The sequence below is a fragment of the Sphaeramia orbicularis genome, chromosome 21 (genome assembly GCF_902148855.1).
Source record: "Sphaeramia orbicularis chromosome 21, fSphaOr1.1, whole genome shotgun sequence".
Lineage (NCBI taxonomy): Eukaryota > Metazoa > Chordata > Actinopteri > Kurtiformes > Apogonidae > Sphaeramia > Sphaeramia orbicularis.
In genome coordinates this window covers 14,912,765-14,940,103 of record NC_043977.1, presented here as the reverse complement: position 1 = coordinate 14,940,103, position 27,339 = coordinate 14,912,765, and the positions used below count along the sequence as shown (strand labels likewise).

At 32.5% G+C, this 27,339-nt stretch overlaps 1 protein-coding gene across 1 annotated transcript in view; it reads right to left on the bottom strand.

Annotated features, from left to right (window-relative positions):
* The window catches only part of pou1f1 (POU class 1 homeobox 1), a 43,771-nt gene extending 16,848 nt beyond the window's left edge, over positions 1–26,923 (bottom strand). Inside the window, exons 1-3 of the mRNA XM_030125235.1 lie at positions 26,788–26,923; positions 11,065–11,226; positions 5,687–5,785 (exon numbers count right to left, since the gene is read on the bottom strand). Of these exons, the coding sequence (XP_029981095.1) occupies positions 5,687–5,785; positions 11,065–11,226; positions 26,788–26,923 (397 nt within the window). The remainder of the gene's footprint in view (positions 1–5,686; positions 5,786–11,064; positions 11,227–26,787) is intronic.
* Between the last annotated feature and the right edge of the window lie 416 nt (positions 26,924–27,339).

Sequence of the window (27,339 nt, the reverse complement as noted above, 5' to 3'; positions counted from 1 at the left end):
TATTTTCCTATATTTAATTTACTGACCATGTGGATGTTCATAAAAGCTCAGATTAAAGTTGAGAAAATTGAAGAAAAAGTGAGTTTTTCAGCATTATCACAATATTATCTTCTGTATTTTGTGTTTTTTCAGTAAAAATCAGGTGTTTTCCTATGTTTAATTTACTGATCATGTGGATGTTCATAAAAGCTCAGATTAAAGTTTGGAAAATTGAAGAAAAAGTGACTTTTTCAGCATTATCACAATAATATTATCTTCTGTATTTTGTGTTTTTTCAATAATAATCAGGTATTTTCCTACATTTAATTTACGGATCATGTGGATGTTCATAAAAGCTCAGATTAAAGTTGAGAAAATAGAAGAAAAAGTGACTTTTTCAGTATTATCACAATAATATTATCTTCTGTATTTTGTGTTTTTTCAATAATAATCAGGTATTTTCCTACATTTAATTTACTGATCATGTGGATGTTCATAAAAGCTCAGATTAAAGTTGAGAAAAGTGAAGAAAAAGTGACTTTTTCAGTATTATCACAATATTATCTTCTGTATTTTGTGTTTTTTCAGTAAAAATCAGGTATTTTCCTGTTTAATTTACTGATCATGTGGATGTTCATAAAAGCTCTGATTAAAGTTGAGAAAACTGAAGAAAAAGTGACTTTTTCAGCATTATCGCAAAAACATTATCTTCTGTATTTTGTGTTTTTTCAGTGAAAATCAGGTATTTTCCTATATTTAATTTACTGACCATGTGGATGTTCATAAAAGCTCAGATTAAAGTTGAGAAAATTGAAGAAAAAGTGACTTTTTTTTAGCATTATCACAATAATATCTTCTGTATTTTGTTTTTTCAGTAAAAAATCAGGTGTTTTCCTATGTTTAATTTACTGATCATGTGGATGTTCATAAAAGCTCTGATTAACGTTTAGAAAACTGAAGAAAAAGTGACTTTTTCAGCATTATCGCAATAATATTATTTTCTGTATTTTGTGTTTTTTCAGTGAAAATCAGGTATTTTCCTGTTTAATTTACTGATCATGTGGATGTTCATAAAAGCTCAGATTAAAGTTGAGAGAAGTGAAGAAAAAGTGACTTTTTCAGCAAAATATATCATTAACTGTGTAATGATCCCATAATCCTGTTATGTTTTGGTTTACAACTTCCTGTTTTATTGTGAAATTCCAATATAACTGCTTGGGTTTTGTTGTACTTCCTGTGCTCCTGATTGCCAGTTGAATTCACCTGTTCCTTATTGAAGCCTGGGCTTTTCCATTGTTCTGTACCAGATTGTCTTGTGCTAGCCTTGTGTGTGCCTTGCTTCCTCGTGTTTTTCCTGTTTGCCCTTGGGTTTTTACTGTGTATAATTTGGACTGTTATTCTACTGTGGATTCCTGCTTCTACCTTCCTGTACTTTCACCTGTTCTTTTTGGACTACTGGTTTTGACCTGGCTGCTGTTGGACTGTGCTCTGTGTATCGGACTTGGAACTGTCATCAGGTATCTGCTTTCTCTCTGTCTGCCCGTTATCGGATTGGTTACCCCCTGGACTGTCGAACCCTGTTATTGTCTCCGGAATAAAGTGTGAGTTTTTCTGTTCTGAGCATAAACCCAGTGTCTCCATCCACTGTCATTGATCAAACTCCTTGGGTTTTATTAGTGAATCAATGTTGTGGAAGATGATGGTGTTTCTACGTTCACTATAGAGCCTCTGAACGTCCAAATGAGGGACAGTCTAAAATGCTTAAGGTAAAAAAGTGTAGTGTCAAAAACCAGTATTTTAATCAAAGTATTAATTTTATGATCAAAGTATTAATTTTATATTCAAAAGTATTAATTTTATAATCAAAGTATTCATTTTATGTTCAAAAGTATTAATTTTATAATCAAAGTATTCATTTTATGTTCAAAAGTGTTAATTTTGTAATCAAAGTATTCATTTTATATTCAAAAGTATTCATTTTATAATCAAAGTATTCATTTTGTAATCAAAGTATTCATTTTATATTCAAAAGTATTCATTTTGTAATCAAAGTATTCATTTTGTAATCAAAGTATTCATTTTATATTCAAAAGTATTCATTTTGTAATCAAAGTATTCATTTTGTAATTAAAGTATTCATTTTATATTCAAAAGTATTCATTTTGTAATCAAAGTATTCATTTTATATTCAAAAGTATTCATTTTGTAATCAAAGTATTCATTTTATATTCAAAAGTATTCATTTGGTAATCAAAGTATTCATTTTATATTCAAAAGTATTCATTTTGTAATCAAAGTATTCATTTTATATTCAAAAGTATTCATTTTGTAATCAAAGTATTCATTTTATGTTCAAAAGTATTCATTTTGTAATCAAAGTATTCATTTTATGTTCAAAAGTATTCATTTTGTAATCAAAGTATTCATTTTATATTCAAAAGTATTCATTTTGTAATCAAAGTATTCATTTTATATTCAAAAGTATTCATTTTGTAATCAAAGTATTCATTTTATATTCAAAAGTATTCATTTTGTAATCAAAGTATTCATTTTATAATCAAAAGTATTCATTTGCATGCCAAAAGTTAAATTTCAGTATAATGTGACGGTTGTAACAGAGTAGTTGACTTTTTTTCCTGGGAGACCCACAAAGGAACGAAAACGTGTAGCCATCGAAGGAACATGTGAATTTATGCGGTTACAAAATGGGGCGGGCAGAAAGAACATGTGAGCTCGTGGAAAGTTTCGGAAAACGCGGTGTACAAAAGAAATACACGTGAGTGGACATTTTTGAACATTCTGGGAAGTACCTATAATTTTCTGGGAAACTGCATTTTACACCAATTATTTACATGTATTAATAGGATTAATGGATCAACAGGTGTTAAACAGTTTAGATCAGTAGATAAATTGGGTCGATGATGGATGTTTGGGTCTTTATGGGTTAAATGGGAATGCTGGGATAAATTCTGCACTAACTGCCTGATCAGACTCTGCACATTAACGCAGTCATTATCAATAAAAATAATATGTTAGTAAATCTCCTAGTGTGGGTTTATGAGAATTTCAGGAAACTACAGGGTGGGGAAGCAAAATTTACAATGAACATTTAGTAGTTTTTTCTCAGCAGGCACTACGTCAGTTGTTTTGAAACCAAACATACAGGGGTTGGACAAAATAAGGGCACATTTTTCCACCTGTGGTGGAAAAATTTACTTTTTATATTTTATACTCTTTATATTTTATACTGTTAGTACATCTTCTTTTAATGCTGAGTCATTATTCCTTATGTGTGATGTTTACCACTCTGTAACACCCCCAACCCAGGAACGGAGTTCTTGCCTTGAGTTAAAACCCAAACACCTAAATGTCTGAATGTGTAGATAGAGGATGGCGCCTGCACTCCAGATTGGATCCAAGCAAGGTTAGAGTGAAGAGGTCATCATGACCTCTTCACGGAGCAGAGAAGGAGTAGTATGGGGTGGTACGATGTACGAAAGGAATGACATCATAGTTTGAGGGGGTTGGATTTGGTTCTGTATAATCTTTAGTTTTCTCTTGTTTAATCAGACTTCACTTACAGAGTTTCTCTGCGATTGACTTCTCAATAAATGCATTTATTTATTTTAACTCTAACTTTCTCTCCTCCTCTTTGTGTGTGGGTTATGAGTTGAACATTTCCATAACACACCTTAAAAAATCAACAAAATATAATTTAATATGGTGTAGGTCTGCCTTTTGTGGCAATTACAGCCTCACTTCTCCGAGGTATTGATGCATACAACTTGTGAATTGTTTCCAAAGGAATTTTAAGCCATTCTTCAGTTAGAATACCCTCCAACTCTTTTAGAGACGATGGCGGTGGAAATCGACGTCTTACTTGAATCTCTAAAACTGACCATAAATGCTCAATAATGTTGAGGTCTGGGGACTGTGCCGGCCATACGAGATGTTCAACTTCATTAGAATGTTCCTCATGCCATTCTTTAACAATTCTAGCTGTATGGATTGGGGCATTATCATCTTGAGGTGAAGGTGTTTCCATTATTTTGTCCAAACCCTGTATATTGATGTCATAATCATACCTAACACTATTATCCATACCTTTTCAGAAACTTTTGCCCATATGAGTAATCAGGGAGGCAAACGTCAAAGAGTGTGTGATTTGCTGAATGCACTCGTCACACCAAAGGAGATTTCAAAAATAGTTGGAGTGTCCATAAAGACTGTTTATGATGGAAAGAAGAGAATGACTATGAGCAAAACTATTACGAGAAAGTCTGGAAGATACTATGAAAAGAAGAATGGGAGAAGTTGTCACCCGAATATTTGAGGAACACTTGCGCAAGTTTCAGGAAGCGTGTGAAGGCAGTTATTGAGAGAGAAGGAGGACACATAGAATAAAAACATTTTCTACAGGGGTTGGACAAAATAATGGAAACACCTTCACCTCAAGATGATAATGCCCCAATCCATACAGCTAGAATTGTTAAAGAATGGCATGAGGAACATTCTAATGAAGTTGAGCATCTCGTATGGCCGGCACAGTCCCCAGACCTCAACATTATTGAGCATTTATGGTCAGTTTTAGAGATTCAAGTAAGACGTCGATTTCCACCGCCATCGTCTCTAAAAGAGTTGGAGGGTATTCTAACTGAAGAATGGCTTAAAATTCCTTTGGAAACAATTCACAAGTTGTATGAATCAATACCTCGGAGAATTGAGGCTGTAATTGCCGCAAAAGGCGGACCTACACATATATTAAATTATATTTTGTTGATTACCTCCGCCAAGGAGGTTATGTTTTTGCCAGGGTTTGTTTGTCTGTCTGTTTGTTTGTCTGTCCGTTAGTGTGCAACATAACTCAAAAAGTTAAGGACAGATTTTGATGAAATTTTCAGGGTTTTGTTGGAAATGGGATAAGGAAGAAATGATTAATTTTTGGGGGTGATCCGGAAGAAATCCTGGATTCTGGATCACTTTGAAATTTTTGTTAACATTGTGGTAAATGGGGCTAAAATGTTCGTTTCCCAATATCTCGCTTAATTATTGACCAAAACTCATGAAATTTAACTCAGGAATTGACAATGGGGTCCTCTATCACATTTCAAAGGCTGATCCGGATCTGATCCAGAAGGCAGATTTTATTTTAAAAAATAAATGTAGGATTTGTATCACCGATTATGTGGGGAATTTTTGCGCTTGGTGGAGGTCTGCGCTCTCCAAGTGCTTTTCTAGTTTTTTAAGGTGTTTCCATTATTTTGTCCAACCCCTGTATTATGTCAATTTTCTTGTGGCAAATAAATTCTCCTGACTTTCAATAAACTAATTGGTCATACACTGTCTTTCAATCCCTGCCTCAAAATATTGTACATTTTGCTTCCCCACCCTGTACTTCTACATGTGGATGTCTTGTCTCTCTGCTGGAAGGAGAAACGGGAGCAAATCATCTCTGACAGTAATGTTAAACAAGGGTGCTAAAGAGCTGCAGCGCTAAGCGAGGTAATCATGTCTGAAATTGATTTTAACTGGTGGCAGATTTGAAATTAAATGGGAATAAACAAATTGTCTGCTCAATTTACTGCCTTCAACTGGCCTCAGGAGAGAGGGGATCATTATGTGTGAATGTTTAAGTGTGTGTCGGGGGGGTTTAAGGATGGATGGGATTGTAAAACAGACTGTAAGACTGTGTGTGTCTGATCGTTACCTTGCAGTGGATTTGTAGCGCTCACCATGTTAGGGTGAGGGACACCACATGTCTGCAGGATACGAGTCTGAGAGATACTGGCAGACAGCATCTCCTGAGCTACAGATTAAACACAAAGATTTAGTTTTACAATCGTCACTGTTGTTGTCTTGTACAATATTGTGCAACAGTCTCTGGTCACCTTTAGGCTTGTTGCTTTCACAGAGTTAACCCATAAAGACCCAAACAGCCACTAGCAACCAAAACCATCTACTGATCTAAAATGTTTTGTAACTTCTGAACCACAAAACCTATCAATACTTTGAAATAATTAGTGTAAAATGCAGTTTTTCATCTTTTTGTGGTCATCAGATATGACTCATTTGGACGTTCAGAGGCTCCGTAGTTACGATGGAAACACCGTCATCTTCTACAATATTAATTCACCAGTAAAACCCATAGAATTTGATCAGTGACATTTGTTTTTAGATTCAGTTGTTGATATCTTTGCTGAAAAAGTCACTTTTCCTTCAGTTTTCTCTGCTTCTGATATACTAACTCAACTTTAATCCAAGCTTTTATGAACATCTACATCAGGGGTGTCAAACTCATTTTAGTTCAGGGGCCACATTCAGCTAAATTTGATCTAAAGTGGGCCGAACAAGTAATACAATAACATGATAATATATAAATAATGTCAACTCCAAACTTTTCTCTGTTTTAGAGCAAAAAAAGTAAATTTAGATTATGAAAAGGTTTACATCTACAAACTATCCTTTCAAAAGATGTGAATAACATGAACAAACTGAAAAAATAAGTGTAATTTTAACAATATTCTGCCTCAGTTTATCATTTACACATGAACATTATAACTTACAGATCACAGTGGATCTACAAACATACAAAACATTTAATAACAGGTAGAATCTTGTTAAAACTGTACTTAAGACATTTCAGGTTGTTCATATTTGTTCAGGTTATTCACATTTTTGGCGAAATTATATTTTGTTTTAGTGTAAATACATGAAAATATTTGCCTTTACAAAGAGAAAAATTTGGAGTTGTCATTATTTATATGTTATTATGATAGTATTTTACTGGTCTGACCCACTTGAAATTGAATTGGTCTGAATGTGGAACCTGAACTAAAAGGATTGTTAATATCTTAGTGTAATTTTTGCATTTCACAAATTCATCCCGCGGGCCAGACTGGATCCTTTGGCGGGCTGGATTTGGCCCCCGGGCCGCATGTTTGACACCTGTGATCTACATGATCAGTGAATTAAATATAGGAAAATACCTGATTTTTATGGGGAAAAAAAACTCAAAACACAGAGGATAATATTATAATCAATAGTGATAAATCATTTAAGAAATGTTAAATAGAAAGACAAATTCATTTGGTAAGTGACACAAAAGTAGCACTGGGTCTTTATGGGTTAAAATGAGCATACAGATTTAGTTCTCATTGTCTTTTCTTCACATACAACAACAGAAATACAGGAAACATGTGCACAACATCAAAGACGCACAAAAACTGAACTAAATGGGTTGTAAAGGTTAAAGTCACTATGACCTTGTGACAAAGAAAAAAACCAAAACAACAGAGCAAGCATTTGACATGTGTTGAATAAAACCTGAGGTAAAAAATCAGGAAACTAATGCAATAAATCTCATATTGTCTGAACAAAAGGGTTAAAGAGGTCATACCAAATGCTATAAATAATCTATTCTAATGTAAAGACAGTGTTTCGCAGCATAACTTTCAGCTCAGTGTCAAATACTCCTTTTCTGTCAAACCCATTCTCCCATTAATTCATGTAATTTCAATTTTAAATAAAAGAATGCTGCTTATTGAAAACTAAAACCAACTAGCACTTTGGACTTAATTTTGCATTTCACTGCTTTTATTCTGGAAACATTTTCCTTGTTGACCAGTGTAATTACAGTCTAATTACAGTCTTTAAATACAAGTGAGTCATGTGAAGTGACCTTTTTACACAGTAGGTTCAAACATTACACAGATAACATGATAGAAGTTCCAGTCGCCGCCAAACTAAAGCATACTTTTATTTATCTCAGCTGCTGAGAGGAAGAAATGTGTATTTTTTTTTTTTCCACTTAATATTAGAATATTTTCCTCATGCAGCTGCATCTGTGTTTTTCTAATCTGTTCATTCTGTTTTGCCTCCGACACAAACTGGACTCTTTCCTTATGTTTCACAGTCGTCTTGGTGAATATTTCAGCAAACGTCTCTTTTCTTTTTGAAGTATCTTAAAGGTATGGGAGACTTTGGTGAACAATTTTTCATCAAATCTGTAAAACCTCAGTCATATCCTCAGTATCACGAATCTGTAAGTCTTTCTGTGATTACTCACCTGAATCTCTTGCATTATGATGAACAGTTTCTTAGTGCCATCCACCATAACACTGGTCTACAATTTTTTAGAAATGATCTGCTTCAGAGATTAAATGTGCTAAATGTTACGTATTTTAATAAGATTAATTGGAAAATAAATGACAAAAGTGCCGGTTTGCTGATGTTTTCAAGGTATATGATTAAGTGTTATTACACTTTTGCATTTATTTTATTTTATTTTATTTTATTTTATTTTGATTTTATGTGTTGTTTTCTTACTCGCTGTTTTTAATCACCTTTTATGTTTCTTTTATAATGTTTTAAATGTGTTTCTTTTTGTTTCTTTTATTTCAATGTCCTGTGTGAAGCACCTTGAATTGTCTTGTTGCTGAAATGTGCTATACAAATAAACTTGCCTTGCCTTACACATATATATTGGTTTATGTACATTTATATAATAGTTTTATAAATCTTCCACTAAATGGAACCCGTAAAGTGAATGTATTCTAATGTGCAGACAGTGTTTTGAAGTAGATCTTGTAGCTCTGAGACAAATATTCCTTTTGAGTCGAACCCATTCTCTCGTTAATTCTTGAATTTCACATTTTGACCCAAGGCTGTATCTTGGACAGTTCAGCCAACCAGCATTTTTGACTTGATTTTTCTTTATCAGTGACTCTCATGTGGTAAAATTTCATTACTTTTATTCTGGAAGCATTTTCCTTGTAGACCAGTGTAAACAAGCCGTGTGTTTACAAACAGAGCCGGGAGGTCAGTCGGGCATGTTCGGAATTTTGTCGCAGTGTGCATTGTAGGAAACGGAAGTTTGCGCAGCGGCAGTGCAGCCATATGATATAATATGGATGAAACAAACACGACGTGGAAATGGCTGAAACGCAGAAATGGCGAGAGGAATATGCACAGAGGGAAGGGAGCTCCTGCCGTTTCTGCGTTGTGTCTTTAGCAGCTGCCACTGCCAGGCGGCTGCGCGAACCTCCGTTTCCCACAATGCACGTTGCGACAAAATTCCGAAGATGCCTGAGTTACCTACTGGGTCTGTTTGTAAACACATGGTTTGTTAATGGTGGATGGCACTTTGTAATTGCTCACCGTAATGTAAGAGATCCAGGTGGACTTACGGATTCGTGATACTTAGGTTATGACTGAGGTTTTACGGATTTGATGAAAAATTGGTCACGAAAGTCTCCTGCAGCTTTAAAGTTATTTCAGGACACTTTGCGTTGCGTCAAAGTGATAACACAACAGCTGAGGGTGCAATAGCTTTGTGATTATCATCTAGTAGCAACATTATAACAACATTGCACTCTAGCAGCAAAACTATTGGTTGAATTCAAATCAAACTGGGTTTATAGATTGCCAGTGACCCAGAATACATGTCATCACATTTTGGGAAAAGTAGGTCAAAGTTCAAATTTTTTATGAATTTTTGAAATATTTTTTCGGTAACACTTTACTTGAAGGTCTAGTTTATAATGCATTAAGCGCACATTCATAAGACGTTATAATACTTTTATAATGCATTATAAAAGTCATTACAACAGTTTATCATCATGTACAACAACTTATACTAAGGTTAATAAAGTATTATAAGTGTAGGCATACTGTACATACAGCTTTCATTATGTTTTATACATCCATACCAAAGCAGTGTGAAGGAATTTATTTTAAGTGGGAAACTTTTGTTAGGTTTTGTCACTAGGTTTTATACCCATCTATTTTAGGGATTTCATATTTATTTAAAAAAAAAAAAAAAGTATGTGTTTGAATTAACAAAGATTTAGAGCTGCCATATTATTTTTTATTTATGTACAAAGCAACATGTAACACTTCTATTTACTGTCTCTGTTCTTTTAATGTTTTGTTTTTGCAAAATAAAGAGTTAAGAAAACTTGGATGCATAATTTTTGACTTACACTTTACTTAGAGCCAAAACATACTGCTCATATGTCATCATACTTGTGTTATAATATCATCAGTCATCCAGTAACTTATTGTTGATGTTTATAAGGCATTATTCAGTTTCAGAAACTACATGTCAGAGCAGTTCTCTGTATCTTTATAACTGGCTAAAGTTATGATGGTTAGAATGTGTTACGTAACCCAGGACTTGAGATTCTTCCTACAAACACTGTTGTCACTTTGGTATGGGTGTATAAAACATTATGAAAGCTGAATTTATAGCACATTAGGCCTACACTTATAATACTTTATTAACCTTGGTATAAGTTGTTGTACATGATCATAAACTGTTGTAATGACTTTTATAATGCATTATAATGTCTTATGAATGTACGCTTAATGCATTATAAACTAGGCCTTCAAGTAAAGTGTTACCATTTTGTCTTCCCCCATTTACTTATAATGGCCGAAATTTTCAATGTCAATAAAAACATCAATTTTGTTTCAATTTACTTCAAATTTGGCACATATATAGACAATTGATATGCTGACATCAGCTGGATCGATGCCAATATAAACTACAATACGTGCGAGGGGCGGGGCTTATTGTGCCTGGCACCACTTGTTATTGTTTTGTTTCATGGTAAATCTCTACAAATTTTCATGGTAAAACTCTACAAATGATATATTTAATGCTGCAAGTGATTTTTTTTTTTTTATGTGAAAATGTGCTCTGTGTGAATAATTGCTGCAAAAGCAATCAGTTGGTATTGAATTTCATGGTGCCTTGAATGCACACTATATAGCCCATTAAATGTGACTCTAATGTACTGATGGAATGTGTTACATAGTGTTATAGCATGTTTTATACTGTGTTTCAGTGATAAAAATCCATTTTAAAATACCTTAGATGTGTTTATTTACATGTGCTTGCACCAGTTTTTTGGGTTATTTTAGATATTTTGCAAACAAATTATAGAAATTCAATACATTTTCTTATATTTCCTTCCATCTGTCCATGAATATACAAAACTGATGAGATTCAAGAAGCTTCAACCACGCATTATTTAACCCTTTGACTGAGGAATGATGTGGACTAATCTGGTTTTGTTCAATTACCTGTCATCATGCCGTAGGTAGCCTGCTGGTTGCCATAGTGACAGGGGGTGACTGGGTAATGTAGGCTCGGGGGGGTGTTTCCGAGAGCGTTGCTGAGGGACGAGGTGGACAGGTGCATATGGGAACGCTTGGAGGTCTGACCGAGGGACAGTCCTGATGATACTGATAAGAAACAAAAAGAAAAAGAACAACCTGAGCAGATAAAAATGTCAGCTTTAAATACAGTTTATACAAAGACACAACATATAGAATATGAGCTGAAAACTACAACTGCTGCTTAAGTGGAATATGAAGCAGCTACATTCTTTTCCTCTTTTTTTTTTTTTTTTTTTTTTTTTTAGAGAAATTGTGATTCTTGATTTTCATGAGCAAAGGAGCCTGTGTGTACAAAATATATTTATTTATATTGATCTGTTTAGTCTGATTTTAACTTATTAACACAGTGGGATTTAGAGGTGGGAGTAAATAAACTGTTCCCACTCCTTTTTGGGCGAATATATGCAGCTATATATCAGAAGATTTTCATGTATGTAAGTGTCGATTATGTTTCAGTGAGGTTTTAGGTCATTTTGCAAACGATTCTAAGCAGAAGGACCACCATTTACTGCTGCCTGTGAAGCTGGAATGAAGTATTTTTTTTTTTACCTTTTCTCATTAAATGATTGTGACAGTGTGACATAATATGGATGACATGGAGGGGACAGTACATGGGAATCCCCATTTATATGTAAATGGATCCTAACACTATTTTTCAGCTATTGAACGTTATATCATGCACTGTTGACATTTCTTTTTTTTTTTCTTTATTTAAGGATCCCCATTAGTCTCTACCAACGTAGAGGCTATTCTTCCTGGGATCCATTCCCAATTGAAGTATTAACATTTTTACATTTGCAAAGCACATAGACAGAGAGAGAGAAAAAAGCATAGTTACATTAATTTAGCATTGTTTCATTACACTGGTCAACAACAAATTTATTGTTTAGGTTTTTTGAGCTGATTTAGGATAATTTTGGTGTGCTGAAGCCAAAAATCACATTCATTTTGCTCAATCAGGTCAACTTTCTGAACTATGCTACATATTGGCTTTTTAACATTTTTGCTTACATTTATGGGCATTTTCACATCATATGATACAAAATTCTTTCATATTTCTTGCAATAAACGAGTTCTGAAGATTTTACTTTTGCCAATTTATGATTAATGGTTTTTTTAATATTACAGGTGAATGAAATGGCTTCGACTAGAAGATCTTGCAAAAATAAGCCTGATGTATTCTGCTACATCTGCAGTGAATACACCATTGTACCTAACAGGAATCAAGTCACAAGTTTCATAAAGTGTGCTTACCGATCTTATTTTGGTATTAAACTTGGTGACCAAGATAAAGTTTGGGCGCAGATTGTGAGAAGATCAAATTTTTCAAAATCAAATTAACAAAAAAACCTGACCTGATTGAGAAAAACAGATGTCATTTTTGGATTTAGCGGTGCAAAATGGTCCTAATTCAGTTGAAAAAACCTAGACAACTTGCAAAAAACATATTTTGTAACCCAGTGTTATTGATTACAGTTTTCTTAAGATTTGCTTTCAAAACAACGTAATTACTTCTCAATATAAAAATATTACAATTTATACATTTACAAAGCACAGACAGAAAAAGACAATGTTACATGTGTTCTTAATACTCAGCAAGAACAAGATCAAAACTCGAACACAATAAAATGTGGCCACCTTTCAAAAGTAGAAGAATTAAGAAAAACAAACATATTTCACTGCAAAACCTAAATATATAAAATAATTGTCTTTAAGATGTAATGAGTTGCAAAGCTTCAGTTTACAAATACTTATAACAGATTATTACTGAATAGACCTATAGTACAGCACAAATCAAAGTTTTCAATAGTTTTCAAGATGTAATCTAATGTATAAATGTATTTTTTTTTCTGGCTGAATGACTCTAAAAATTAGATTAAAATGTACTGAATGAGCATAAGGTTCAATATCACACATTACCAGTCCCAGCTGTGGAGAAACTGGTGCATATGTATACAGGGTGGGGAAGCAAAAGTTACAATATTTTGAGGCAGGGATTGAAAGACAGTGTATGACCAATTAGTTTATTGAAAGTCATGAGAATTTATTTGCCACAAGAAAATTGACATAATAGAAAATGTTTTTATTCTATGTGTCCTCCTTCTTTCTCAATAACTGCCTTCACGTGCTTCCTGAAACTTGTGCAAGTGTTCCTCAAATATTCAGGTGACAGCTTCTCCCATTCTTCTTTAATAGTATCTTCCAGACTTTCTCGTAATAGTTTTGCTCATAGTCATTCTCTTCTTTCCATTATAAACAGTCTTTATGGACACTCCAACTATTTTTGAAATCTCCTTTGGTGTGACGAGTGCATTCAGCAAATCACACACTCTTTGACGTTTGCTTTCCTGATTACTCATATGGGCAAAAGTTTCTGAAAAGGTATGGATAATAGTGTTATATTGATGTCATAATCATACCTATGTTTGGTTTCAAAACAATTGACGTAGTGCCTGCTGAGAAAAAACAACTAAATGTTCATTGTAAATTTTGCTTCCCCACCCTGTATAAATTCCACCTCAGTTATTTTGCTTTATCTCATGCTTCTGTCTTTATTATTTGTATTTGTATTTATTTATTTAGTTACAGTACAGTGTGTATTGGCATTGGCTGCAAAGAACAAGATGCATGCACCAGATTTAGCATCGAAGCTAATTTCCATCTGTTGTCCTGGACAAACGACTAAAATAATAAAACATCACATCATGATTATGAAGAAAACCGTTAAACTTAACAGATATAGGATAGTTTGCTCAGGCTGAACGGTTACAGCCAAATACATAAAAAGGGGCTTACATTTTAAAAGTACAATAACATTTCCAAGAATAAGAATAAGATATAAAAGAAAAAAAAAAGAAAGAAAAAACAGAGAATAAATAAATAAATAAAGTAATCAAACAATAACAAACCAGACATTGAAAGAAGTGTAAGAGTAAGAACTATTGAGCTAAAAGCTTCTGTAGAATTAACCAAGACAATTTATACAATACTTTTTTCTAATTTTTTTTTTGTTATTGTACTTCTTCTACGCCTTATCTTTTTACCTGTACACTGTCGCAAAAACTTTGGTTCAACCGATTGAAATGCATCAAACAGAAACCAGCTGTTCCCATGAAAAAAGCTCCATTATATCAGAAAATAACAGCGAATGAGAGAATGAGAGATAATGGGGATGATGGGTGATACATCAGTTATTACAGAGGGTCATAATCAGCCTGATATGTCAGGCTAACACCAGAGCAGACGCAACAGAGAGATGTGATTACAGCCTGATTTGCACACATTTATCCTTTTTAATCGAGAAGCTAAGGAGATTTTTTTTTTTTTAATTTAAACTTGAATTGTTTATAAAGCGGCTCCAGTCAAACTCATAAATAAAAAGTCATAAGTTTAATATACATTCTTCTTTGCCTAAGCTTTTAAAATCAAATTAGTCATGGAAAACTGAACCATCTAATGTGAAATTAACCCTGAAGAGAACGCAGCGACTGACGCTTTAAAAAGCTAAATGTTACAGCTCAGCAATTAGAAGATCTCATCGCTTTAAGAGCACAGCTTTACGCGGTATTCTGAACAGTCTCCTCTGATATTGTATGTATTTTAATAGTGTTAAATTAACCTCTTTACTTCCATCAGGTCAAGGTTATAGTTGCATTTGATATAAAATAATTGTTTTTCAGCTTCAGGAACTGAAGAAGTCATTGCTAATACGGCAAAGAAGTAAATGCCCATGAATGTAAATATCTTTGCAAATAATCATTCAAGAGGTTTAAAATCCACTGCAATATATTGGATTATTGTTTTGGTCATATGTTAAGCATGGGAATTAGAAGATATTCCCTTTTAAATTAATCAAACATGTTTTTTGGTTGTCTTTTACTATAATCCAAAGAAAAAAATACACAAAACTGAAAACAATGGATTTTAAAAGGTTAAAAAAAAACCCAATCCAGTCAGGATTTATGGTTATATTTAAGCCATGCTTCAGCTAATATTGGAAATATTTGGATTTTAACTGTTACTGTTGCTGTATACTGTGAAGGTTTGTGCATATTAAGAATTTATTTTATTATTTTTTATCTTTAACCCTTTCATGCATAGTGGTCACTACAGTGGACAGCTGATGAAAGGTGTTTTCTTGTATATTCATGGATTTGTTATTTTGTGCATCATCCCATACGCTGCAATTCACACCATTACTGTAACTTTGCTGTTCTGGATAAACCTGATCTGCTGTAACATGTTTGAGTGTAAAAAAAAAAAACAAAAACAAACAAAAAAAAAAGCTAATTGTTACTAGACTGAAGTAAACAGTTTTTTTTTTTTTTTTTAATAAAAGTTGCTTGTTTGTTTTTTTTTTTGCATATTATCTTCATGCAGGTATGTTAAAATATGAGAAAACATCAGATTAGCAGCATTAAAAATGTTTTTATTTCATAGTTTTCACACAGTATATCAGTAAATACATGTTTCTTTAAACGCATGGTGTCCAGCTGAGTGAACATTTTTGTAATTCCATGAAAAACAGGTCAGTAAAAAATCAATTCCATTGTTTTTTTGTTTTTTTTTCATGCCTAAAGAGGAATAAAAACACTCCGGAAAAAAAAACTTGATTAAGGCTCTCATAATTCATGCATGAAAGGGTTAATTTTTTTTTTTTTCTCCCATATATTTTTAATGGTAGTTTTATTCTACCCTACTTACCATTGACCATTTTTTATATTCTATTTCCAATATTATTCTTTATCTTCTTATGCTACAAACGGAGACCTGGGTAACTACATTTCATTCTATCATGTACCATCGATCGAATTACAATAAAACTAAGTCTGAGTCTGAATTTAAAGATGCCCCCTTTCAAATAAAGTAAGATACAGTCGCGGAAAAAATTATTACACCATTAAAAGTCATCAAAAATAACGCTTATGCAATCAAGTACTAACTCCTGTGTGTATCATGTGACTAAAACAGACAAGAAAGAAAACATGGAATGCCTAAAAGCACTGTTTTTGTCAGTACAATGACATAGATATTGATGTAAGAACTGAAGTGATTTTAGTTATTGTCAAGAAAACATGAAAAATGGATAGAGATCAGCTCTGAAATTAAACTACTATGAGCTATTTTTGTTGTCATTATATTGGTCCTAATAAATGTACCTTTAGTTGTACCAGGCATTAAAATGAACAAGAAACTGAAGAAAACAAGGGGGGGTTTAATAATTTTTTCAGAGACTGTAAAGTTATTTTTTCCTCACACGTCAAATATTATAATCATGACTTTTACTTAGAGTTGCATGAAAGGAGTGGATGTTAAAAGGTTAATTAAGTTAATTAAGTGTCAGGTCATTTTGCAGTAGAAGGACCAATATACACTGGTGACCATAATGTTGGAATACAATATTTTTTATCTCTTTTTATGAAAATATTGTGACAAAGTGATTTTTTCCTGATTGATAAAGTGTAAATGGGACTCAGTTTGTAATCATTGCAACAGGTCAAAGGTGATTATTAATGTGTTTAAATAGGATTAAAAAGAGAGAATGTGTCTGAAAACAGAATTATTCCAACTTTATGGGCAACAGCGTATTCAGATTTTTTTTATATGGACATTTACAACAAAGAAAAGAAATACAGTCTGGATGCTTTTAGGTAATGTTGAAAAGAAGTATTAGTTTTTGCATAGTTTTTGTATGATAGAGGCTTTTATTAAACAACAAAAAGAAAGTTTAAAGCCTTAAACCTTTAAAACGCGTCTTCTGTTGTTTAAGCTTCCGTCTTAATTTTATCTGGTTTGTTTTTTATTCATACTTTATGTACAAAGAGTTGGTAAGGGAGTCAGAAATCACAGTTTTATTAACCCTCAAACACCTAAACAGGATCTGCAACCAAAAGCATCTATTGATATGAAATGTTTATTAACTTTTTAACCACTAATTCTATCAATACATGTAAATAATTGGTGTAAAATGCAGTTTATCGTCTTTTCATGGTCATCAGTTATGATACATTTGGACATTCAGAGGCTCCGTAGTGAATGTGGAAACACTGTTATGTTCTGCAACATTGATTAATTAATAAAATCCATATAGTTTGACAAATGGCGGTGGTTGTAGATGCTTGTTTTTATGTTCAGTTAATGATATATTTTGCTAAAAAGTCACTTTTTTTCTTGAGATTTCTCCAAAACTTTTGAATTCACTCTAAGCTTTTATGAACATCTGGAAGATCAGGAAATTTCATACAAGAAAAAATGTGATTTTCACTAAAAATGCCAAATTCAGAGGTTAATATTATCATAAATTTTGATAAATCACCTATGAAAAGTTAAATGAGAAGAAAAGTTCATTCAAAAGCTGCTACAAAAATAGCTCTAAGTCTTCAGTTGTTAGAGTTTAACAAATGACAGTAGTTGTAGACGCTTGTTTTTATGTTCAGTTAATGATAAATTTTGCTAAAAAGTCACTTTTTCCTGAGTTTTCTTTGAAACCTTTGAATTCACTCTAAGCTTTTATGAACATCTGCATGATCAGGAAATTTAATACAAGAAAATATGTGATTTTCACTAAAAAATGCCAAATTCAGAGGTTAATATTATCTTAAATTTTGATAAATTACTTATGAAAGGTTAAACGTGAAGAAAAGTTCATTCAGAAGCTGCTACAAAAATAGTTCTACGTCTTCAATTGTTGAAGAGTTTGACAAATGACAGTGGTTGTAGACGCTTGTTTTTATGTTCAGTTAATGATATATTTTGCTAAAACATCACTTTTTCATGAGATTTCTCCAAAACCTTTGAATTCACTCTAAGCTTTTATGAACATCTGCATGATCAGGAAATTTAATACAAAAAAATTTGTGATTTTCACTAAAAAAAAAAAAAAAGCCAAATTCACAGGTTAAGATTATAATAAATGGCAATGAATCACTTATGAAAGGTTAAAGGTGAAGAAAAAATTCGGAAGCTGCTGCAAAAATAATTCTAAGTCTTTAATTGTTGAATAGTTTGACAAATGACAGTGGTTGTAGACGCTTGTTTTTATGTTCAGTTAATGATATATTTTGCTAAAAAGTCACTTTTTCATGAGATTTCTCTGAAACCTTTGAATTCACTCTGAGCTTTTATGAACATCTGCAAGATCAGGAAATTTAATACAAGAAAATATGTGATTTTCACTTTAAAATGGCAAATTCAGAGGTTAATATTATAATAAATGGCAATGACTCACTTATGAAAGGTTAAAGGTGAAGGAAAAATTCAGAAGCTGCTGCAAAAATAGTTCTACGTCTTCAATTGTTAAAGAGTTTAACAAATGACAGTGGTTGTAGATGTGTGTTTTTATGTTCAGTGAATGATATATTTTGCTAAAAAGTCACTTTTTCATGAGATTTCTCCAAAACTTTTGAATTCACTCTAAGCTTTTATGAACATCTGCATGATCAGGAAATTTCATACAAGAAAATATGTGATTTTCACTAAAAAATGCCAAATTCAGAGGTTAATATTATCTTAAATTTTGATAAATTACTTATGAAAGGTTAAACGTGAAGAAAAGTTCATTCAGAAGCTGCTACAAAAATAGTTCTACGTCTTCAATTGTTAGAGTTTAACAAATGACAGTGGTTGTAGACGTGTGTTTTTATGTTCAGTTAATAATAAATTTTGCTAAAAAGTCACTTTTTCCTGAGTTTTCTTTGAAACCTTTGAATTCACTCTAAACTTTTATGAACATTTGCACGTTTAGGACATTTAATACAAGAAAATGTGATTTTCATTAAAAAATGCAAAATTCAGAGGTTAAGATTGTAATAAATGGCAATAAATTACTTATGAAAGTTAAACGTGAAGAAAAGTTCATTCAGAAGCTGCTACAAAAATAGTTTTATATCTTTAATTGTTAAAGAGTTTGATAAATTACAGTGGTTGTAGATGCTTGTTTTTATGTTCAGTGAAATATATTTTGCTAAAACATCACTTTTTCATGAGATTTCTCTGAAATCTTGGAATTCACTCTAAACTTTTATGAACATCTGCATGATCAGGAAATTTAATACAAGAAAATGTTTGATTTTCACTTTAAAATAGCAAATTCAGAGGATAATATTATAATAAATGGTGATGAATCACTTATGAAAGGTTATAGGTGAAAAAAAAATTCAGAAGCTGCTGCAAAAAATAATTCTAACTCTTTAATTGTTAAAGAGTTTAACAAATAACAGTCTTTGTAGACGCTTGTTTTTATGTTCATGATAAATTTTGCTAAAACGTCTCTTTTTCCTGAGATTTCTTTGAAACCTTTGAATTCACTCTAAGCTTTTATGAACATCTGCAAAATCAGGAAATTTAATACAAGAAAATATGTGATTTTCAGTAAAAATGCCAAATTCAGAGGTTAATATAATAATAAATGGTGATAAATCACTTATGAAAGATTAAACGTGACGAAAACTTAATTCAGAAGCTGCTACAAAAATAGTTCTACGTCTCTACAGGTTAAGGAGTTTAACAAATGACAGTGGTGTAGATGCTTATTTTTATGTTCAGTTAATGATATATTTTGCAAAACATTTTCTTTTTCCTGAGTTTTCTTTGAAACCTTTGAATTCACTCTAAGCTTTTCTGAACATCTGCATGTGTGCATATGTGATTTTCAGTAAAAAATGCAAAATTTAGAGGTTAAGATTGTAATAACTGGTGATAAATCACTTATGAACGATTAAAGGTGAAGAAAAAATTCGGAAGCTGCAGCAAAAATAATTCTAAGTCTTTAATTGTTAAAGAGTTTAACAAATGACAGTGGTTGTATGTGTGTGTTTTTATGCTCAGATAATGATAAATTTTGCTAAAACATCACTTTTTCCTGAGTTTTCCTTGAAACCTTTGAATTCTTATCTGAGCTTTTATGAACATCTGCAAGATCAGGAAATTTAATACAAGAAAATATGTGATTTTCAGTAAAAAATGCCAAATTTAGAGGTTAATATAATAATAAATGGCAATAAAAACGCCAAATTCAGAGGATAACTGGTGATAAATCACTTCTGAAAGGTTAAACGTGAAGAAAAGTTTATTCAGAAGCTGCTACAAAAATAGTTCTACATCTTTAAGGGTTCGAGTTTATTTTTTCCACACAGACTCATAGATCTTCCAGTCTATTTAGATCTGACGACCCTTGGGCGCTGACGATGAATCACAGCGGGCATGACACCGGCCCTGGTTGTATTGTCAGGCGATGGCGGCTGAATTTGATTCAGAAAAATACATTTATTCAAATCCAATTCAGATTATGGAAATGTCTCTAATCAGCTGGTTTGGCACAGCTGTCTCTACTCAGTGGATAATTACTATGAGGAGGATATGTTATCAGGATGACAAACTCCCCAGGCTCTTTTTCATGATGGAGCATTGTAGAGAAAACTTCCTTGTGGGGGGGGGGGGGGGGGGGGGGGGGGGGTCTTGTCTGGTGATTGTTCTACTTTAGAATAGACTGAATTAGATCACGCGGAGTCGTTGACTTACTGCATTAAATTGAGTTTTTATTCACAGAGCGCGGTATTCTAGGAATTTTTCAGAGGCCACACAACATATCGACCACAAATAATTAGTTTTTTGGCATCATGTGAAATGTGGCCGATAACAGAAAGTATAAATCATGATTAGGGTCGGATCAAGTGAAAACAAACATCAGTGTCAAAAATGAAAGCTTCACCTATACCTATTACACTGGGTTTCAAAACAATGTTTACCTCCGCCAAGGAGGTTATGTTTTTGCCAGGGTTTGTTTGTTTGTTTGTCTGTCTGTCTGTCTGTCTGTCTGTCTGTTTGTTTGTTTGTTTGTTTGTTTGTCTGTCTGTCTGTCTGTCTGTCTGTCTGTCTGTCTGTCTGTCTGTCTGTCTGTCTGTCTGTCTGTCTGTCTGTCTGTCTGTTTGTTTGTTTGTTTGTTTGTTTGTTTGTCTGTCTGTCTGTCTGTCTGTCTGTCTGTCTGTCTGTCTGTCTGTCTGTCTGTCTGTCTGTCTGTCTGTCTGTCTGTCTGTCTGTCTGTCTGTCTGTCTGTCTGTCTGTCTGTCTGTCTGTCTGTTTGTTTGTTTGTTTGTTTGTTTGTCTGTCCGTTAGTGTGCAACATAACTCAAAAAGTTATGGACAGATTTGGATGAAATTTTCAGGGTTTGTTGGAAATGGGATAAGGAAGAAATGATTACATTTTGGTGGTGATTGGGGGTGGGGGGGCCCACGGGGGGGGCCACTGATCAGCCTTGGCGGAGGTCTGCGCTCTCCGAGTGCTTCTAGTTTTGCAAGTTGTCTAGGTTTTTTCAACTGAATTAGGACCATTTTGCACCGCTAAATCCAAAAATGACATCTGTTTTTCTCAATCAGGTCAGGTTTTTTTGCTAATTTGATTCTGAAAAATTTTATCTTCTCACAAAATTGATGACATTTTTGTGACTTTATCAGTTGATTTTTTTATATAGTTCTCACTCAAAATAGGTTTTACGGGAAAAAAAAAATCATTTTCTAACAGGATGTATTTATTAAGTGTTATGAACTGTAGCAGAATACATCAGGCTTATTTTTGTAAGATCTTCTAGTCGAAGCCATTTCATTCACCTGTAATATTAAAAAAAACAATCATAAATTGGCAAAAGTAAAATCTACAGAACTCATTTATTGCAAGAAATATGAAAGAATTTTGTATCAAATGATGTGAAAATGCCCATAAATGTAAGCAAAAATGTTAAAAAGCCAATATGTAGCATAGTTCAGAAAGTTGACCTGATTGAGCAAAATTAATGTGATTTTTGGATTCAGCACACCAAAATTATCCTAAATCAGCTCAAAAAACTTAAACAATAAATTTGTTGTTGACCAGTGCTATTTCTCAAATAGGCTCATTTTTTAATTTAAAAATTCAAATTTATGAAACTGTTAACAAAATTTCAGTATCACATAAAGAAAAAACATAACTGACATATATGTAAATGCACTATTAACTTTAATAATATTTTTCTTGTTTGTTTAAGTGATATTTTAAGTCTGTGAATCTGTAGGAACTAATTATTCAACAGTACAAGAATATAGAAAGCTTATGTACAATCCAATTATTAGTCAAATGTGCTCTGCTATTAGCTGTATATATCACTGCAGTTGTAATATGTACGTTAAATAAAAGTTTATTTGAATATTTATAGTGTTTTAGTTCCAAAGTCTTTTATTCTGATACTGAACGATACTGAACAAAGGTACAAACTACTGTCCCTGTGTCATAGCATATTTGTGTTCATAAAAACGTATCATTTTTAACATTTTTATCCAATATTAATCACAGTTATAGTTTAATTTCATAGCTGAAGCATTATGTGTCGTTTAGTATCAGTTTCTTAAAAAAAAAAACAACAACAACTTTGGAACTAACACAAAGTAGCACTGGGTCTTTATGGGTTAAATAGGTTTTTTGTTTCCTGTGTTTGTCTTTTCTAATAAAGAGCAACACATATACAAAACTGGAACATTCCCCCTTTATATCTAAAAAAACCTCTTTTATTCATAGCATGTTTACTATGAATAAAAGCTAACACCAGGATGCTCCCATATGCTGTGTCTAAATCATATGGGAGTCACTTTTTTCCTCAAGTTTTCTATTTTTGGTACGAAAACCCTTAAATGTAATCTCAGCAAGATGATTAAAGTACATGATCAGTAAAATAAATAATGAAAAATACCTGATTTTTGCAAAAAAAAAAAAAGGAAAAAAAAGAAAAAAAGCGAAATATTACAATAACTGGTGATAAATTTAATATAGAGAAAAAATTATTTAGGAAGTAACACAAAAGTAGCACTGGGTCTTTATGAGTTAAATATGTTTTTGTTTTTTTGTTTTTTTATTGATTTATTTCAAATATGGAAATGTTTGAAGCTTCCTGATTGCTACTAATTGGCTTCTTTGCACAACATAATATAGAAGTGAAAATTCAAGGACACAAAAAATAATTATACACACAATACAGTGTTTGTTTTTTCCTAATAAAGAGCAACACATATACAAAATTGGACCATTCAACTGAACATCCCTCCTTTACATCTAAAACAAATCTCTTTTAATCACAGCATGTTTACTATTACTACTACTACTATTACAAGTTTTCCCTGTTTTCAGTATGATAATCCTCAAATGTAATCTCAGTATGATGATTAAAGTACATGATCAGTCAAATAAATAATGGAAAATATCTGATTTTCAATAACTTGATTAATTAAATATATAGAAAAAATAATTTAGAAACTAACACAAAAGTAGCACTTCTTTATGAGTTAAATATGTTTTGGTTTTTTTTGGTTTTTTTTAACAGTGTTTGTCTTTTTCTAATAAAGAGCCACACGTATACAAAATTGGACCATTCAATTGAACATTCCTACTTTACATCTAAAATAAATTCTCTTTTATTCATAGCATGTTTACTATGAATACCAGCTGACACCAGGATGCTCCCATATGCTGTGTCTAAAAGCATATGGGAGTCACTTTTTCCTCAAGTTTTCTCTGTTTTTGGTATGATAACCCTCAAATGTAATCTCAGCATGATGATTAAAGTACATGATCAGTAAAATAAAAAAATGGAAAATACATGATTTCCACAAAAAAAAAAAAAAAAGCGAAATATTACATTAACTGGTGAGAAATTAAATATAGAAAAAAAATTATTTAGGAACTAAGACAAAAGTAGCATTGGGTCTTTATGGGTTAAATAGGATTTTTTGTTTATAATGTTTGTCTTTTTCTAATAAAGAGCAACACGTATACAAAATTGGACCATTCAACTAAACATTCCTCCTTTACATCTAAAAAAAACCCATTCTCTTTTATTCACAGCATGTTTACTATGAATCCCAGCTAACACCAGGATGCTCCCATATGCTGTGTCTAAAAGCATATGGGAGTCACTTTTTCCTCAATTTTTCTCTGTTTTGGTACGATAACCCTCAAATGTAATCTCAGCATGATGATTAAAGTACATGATGAGTAAAATAAATAATGGAAAATACCTGATTTTCACTAAACAAAAAAAAACAAAACAAAAAAAAAAGCGAAACAGATAGGATAATATTACAGTAACTGGTGATAAATTAAATGTAGAAAAAAAAAATATTGAGGAACTAACACAAAAGTAGCACTGGGTCTTTATGGCTTAAATACAATTTTTTTTGCTTACAGTGTTTGTCTTTTCCTAAGAAAGAGCAACACATAATGAACAAAATTGGACCATTCGACTGAACATTCCTCCTTTACATCTAAAAAAAACCCCTCTTTTATTCATATCATGTTTACTACCACTACTACAAGTTTTTTCTGTTTTAGATGTGATAACCCTCAAATGTAATCTCAGCATGATGATTAAAGTACATGAGCAGTAAAATAAATAAAGGAAAATATGTGATTTTCACTAAAAATTAAAAAAAAAAAAAAAAAAAAAAAAAGCAGCATGGAGAGGATAATATTACAATAACATGATTGAGGAACTAACACAAAAGTAGCACTGGGTCTTTATGTCTTAAATATGTTTTTTTTTTTTTTTTTTTTTACAGTGTTTGTCTTTTCCTAAAAAAGAGCAACACATAATATACAAAATTGGACCATTCAACTGAACATTCCTCCTTTATGTCTAAAAAAACCCCGTTCCCTTTCATTCATAGCATGTTTACTATGAATCCCAGCTGACACCAGGATGCTCCCTGTCACTTTTTCCCCAATTTTTCTCTGTTTTGGTACGATAACCCTCTAATGTAATGTCAGCATGATGATTAACCCTTTCATGCATACTGGTCATTACAGTGGACAGTAATTCTACAGCTGTTCTCTTGTCTATTCATGGATTTTGTTGTTCTTTTCATTTTTTATTTTTTTTTTCTTTTTACACATTTTTATTAAAGTTTTAAGACACTACATATCTTTTCTGACATGAATTGGTAACATTATGTAGATCTATCCTGAGCATAAACCCCCAAAATCACAAGCCCTCCCCATATTTTTCCCACAATTTATCAGTAAATACATGTTTCTGTGTGTCAAAAATTAAACGTGTGGTGTCCAGCTGAGAAAAATGAAAAATAGGTAAATAAGAATTATTTTTTTTTCATTTTTTATTTATTTATTTTTTAATTTTAAATGTATTTTTATTTTTTTATTTATTTATTTATTTATTTTTTTATTTTTCAGAAGAAAATTTTCAATTGCATTGTTTTTCTCATGCCTAAAGAGGAATTAAAAACACTCAAGAAAAAATTTTGAGTAAGGTTCTCATAATTCATGCATGAAAGGGTTAAAGTACGTGAAAATAAAATAAAATAAAAAATGGAAAATACCTGATTTCCACAAAAAAAGCACGAAATATTACAACAACTGGTGATAAATTAAATATAGAGAAAAAATTATTTAGGAACTAAGACAAAAGTAGCATTGGGTCTTTATGGATTAAATATGATTTTTTGTTTATAATGTTTGTCTTTTTCTAATAAAGAGCAACACATACAAAATTGGACCATTCAACTGAACATTCCTCCTTTATGTCTAAAAAAAAACCCATTCTCTTTTATTCATAGCATGTTTACTATGAATCCCAGCTAACACCAGGATGCTCCCATATGCTGTGTCTAAAAGCATATGGGAGTCACTTTTTCCTCAATTTTTCTCTGTTTTGGTACGATAACCCTCAAATGTAATCTCAGTATGATGATTAAAGTTCATGATCAGTAAAATAAATAATGGAAAATACCTCATTTTCACTAAAAAAAGCAAAATGGAGTTTCTATCCAACAGCAATAACCACCCTCAACGCCATAAAAAACAATATCTAACACACCACATATATACAGTGATGGGATCGTGCAATGACAGAATGAATGGCTGTGTGTGTTTTTCTCTGTATTTATTAATTAGTGTGGTGTTTGTGTCTGGTTTTTTTTTTTTTTTTTTACTATGCACTGATTGTTTGACACTTTTTTTTAAAATTTCATTGTACATGTTGCATGTTACAATGACAATAAAGGACTATTCTATTCTATTCTATTCTATTCTATTCTATTCTATTCTATTCTATTCTATTCTATTCTATTCTATTCTATTCTAAAAAAATATTTAGGAACTAACACAAAAGTAGCACTGGGTCTTTATGGGTTAAATAGGTCTTTTTTTTTTTTTTTGAGTTTTTTTTTCTCATAAAGAGCAACACATATACAAAATTGGACCATTCAACTGAACATTCCTCCTTCGCATCTAAAAAAAAAAAAAACATTCTCTTTTATTCATAGCATGTTTACTATGAATCCCAGCAGACACCAGGATGCTCCCATATGCTGTGTGTAAAAGTACCATCACAGTGGCCTTTCTTCTAACAGCTTAACAGGGTTGAAGTGGAACCACTGCAGCAATCCCCCTGATTTTTTTTTTTTTTTTACATAATGAGAGCACTATATTCTTTATGGTCTATATCTATTAAGGCACTAAAAGCTTCCATTCTCATCACAGTAAAAGCTAATGTGTTCAGGGCAAAACAAACAAGTTCTGAGAGTAAAGTGACTGATTGAGAAGAAAACGTACTTAACATTACAGATAGGGAAGCTCCTCATTTTATTTACCTGCAGACACCATGCTGTGTGCATGGGAGGTGGTTGACAGACAGTCACTGGTAGAGGCGTGGTGCATGAGGATTGGCAGGCCTGAATCTCCTGCCAGGGGGGTAAAAGAGTCGGCGGTAAATGCTTGACATGCCATCCTTCTAACACTTGACTGATCCACTTGGTGAAGTTAGTTTTTAAAAGTGTTACTGTTTTGGCTTTTTCCTCGTCCGTCTTTGTTTCATTTGGTTCCGCCTTTTTTTTTTTTTTTAAATCTCTAAATCTGTGTTTCTTGTTCTTTCTTAATTTGTCTTGTTTTGTCGTCGTCTTCGGCCTCCTCCTGTTCTGCCTCGTCTCGTCTTCTTCTCACACTCTTGTCCTTTTTCTTTCTGGCTCAGTCAAGCATAGTTCTCAGGTTGAGTCACTTGGGAATATGCAGGTTGAAAACCGGTGATAGGGTACCGTGCTACTTTTTTTTTTTTTTTGCTCAGAACGAAATAGCTGTCAGCACTTCAGCCACAACTCTTCGCAGTCCTAGCAGCAGACTCTTGGAAGAAAAATACTGATGCGTCT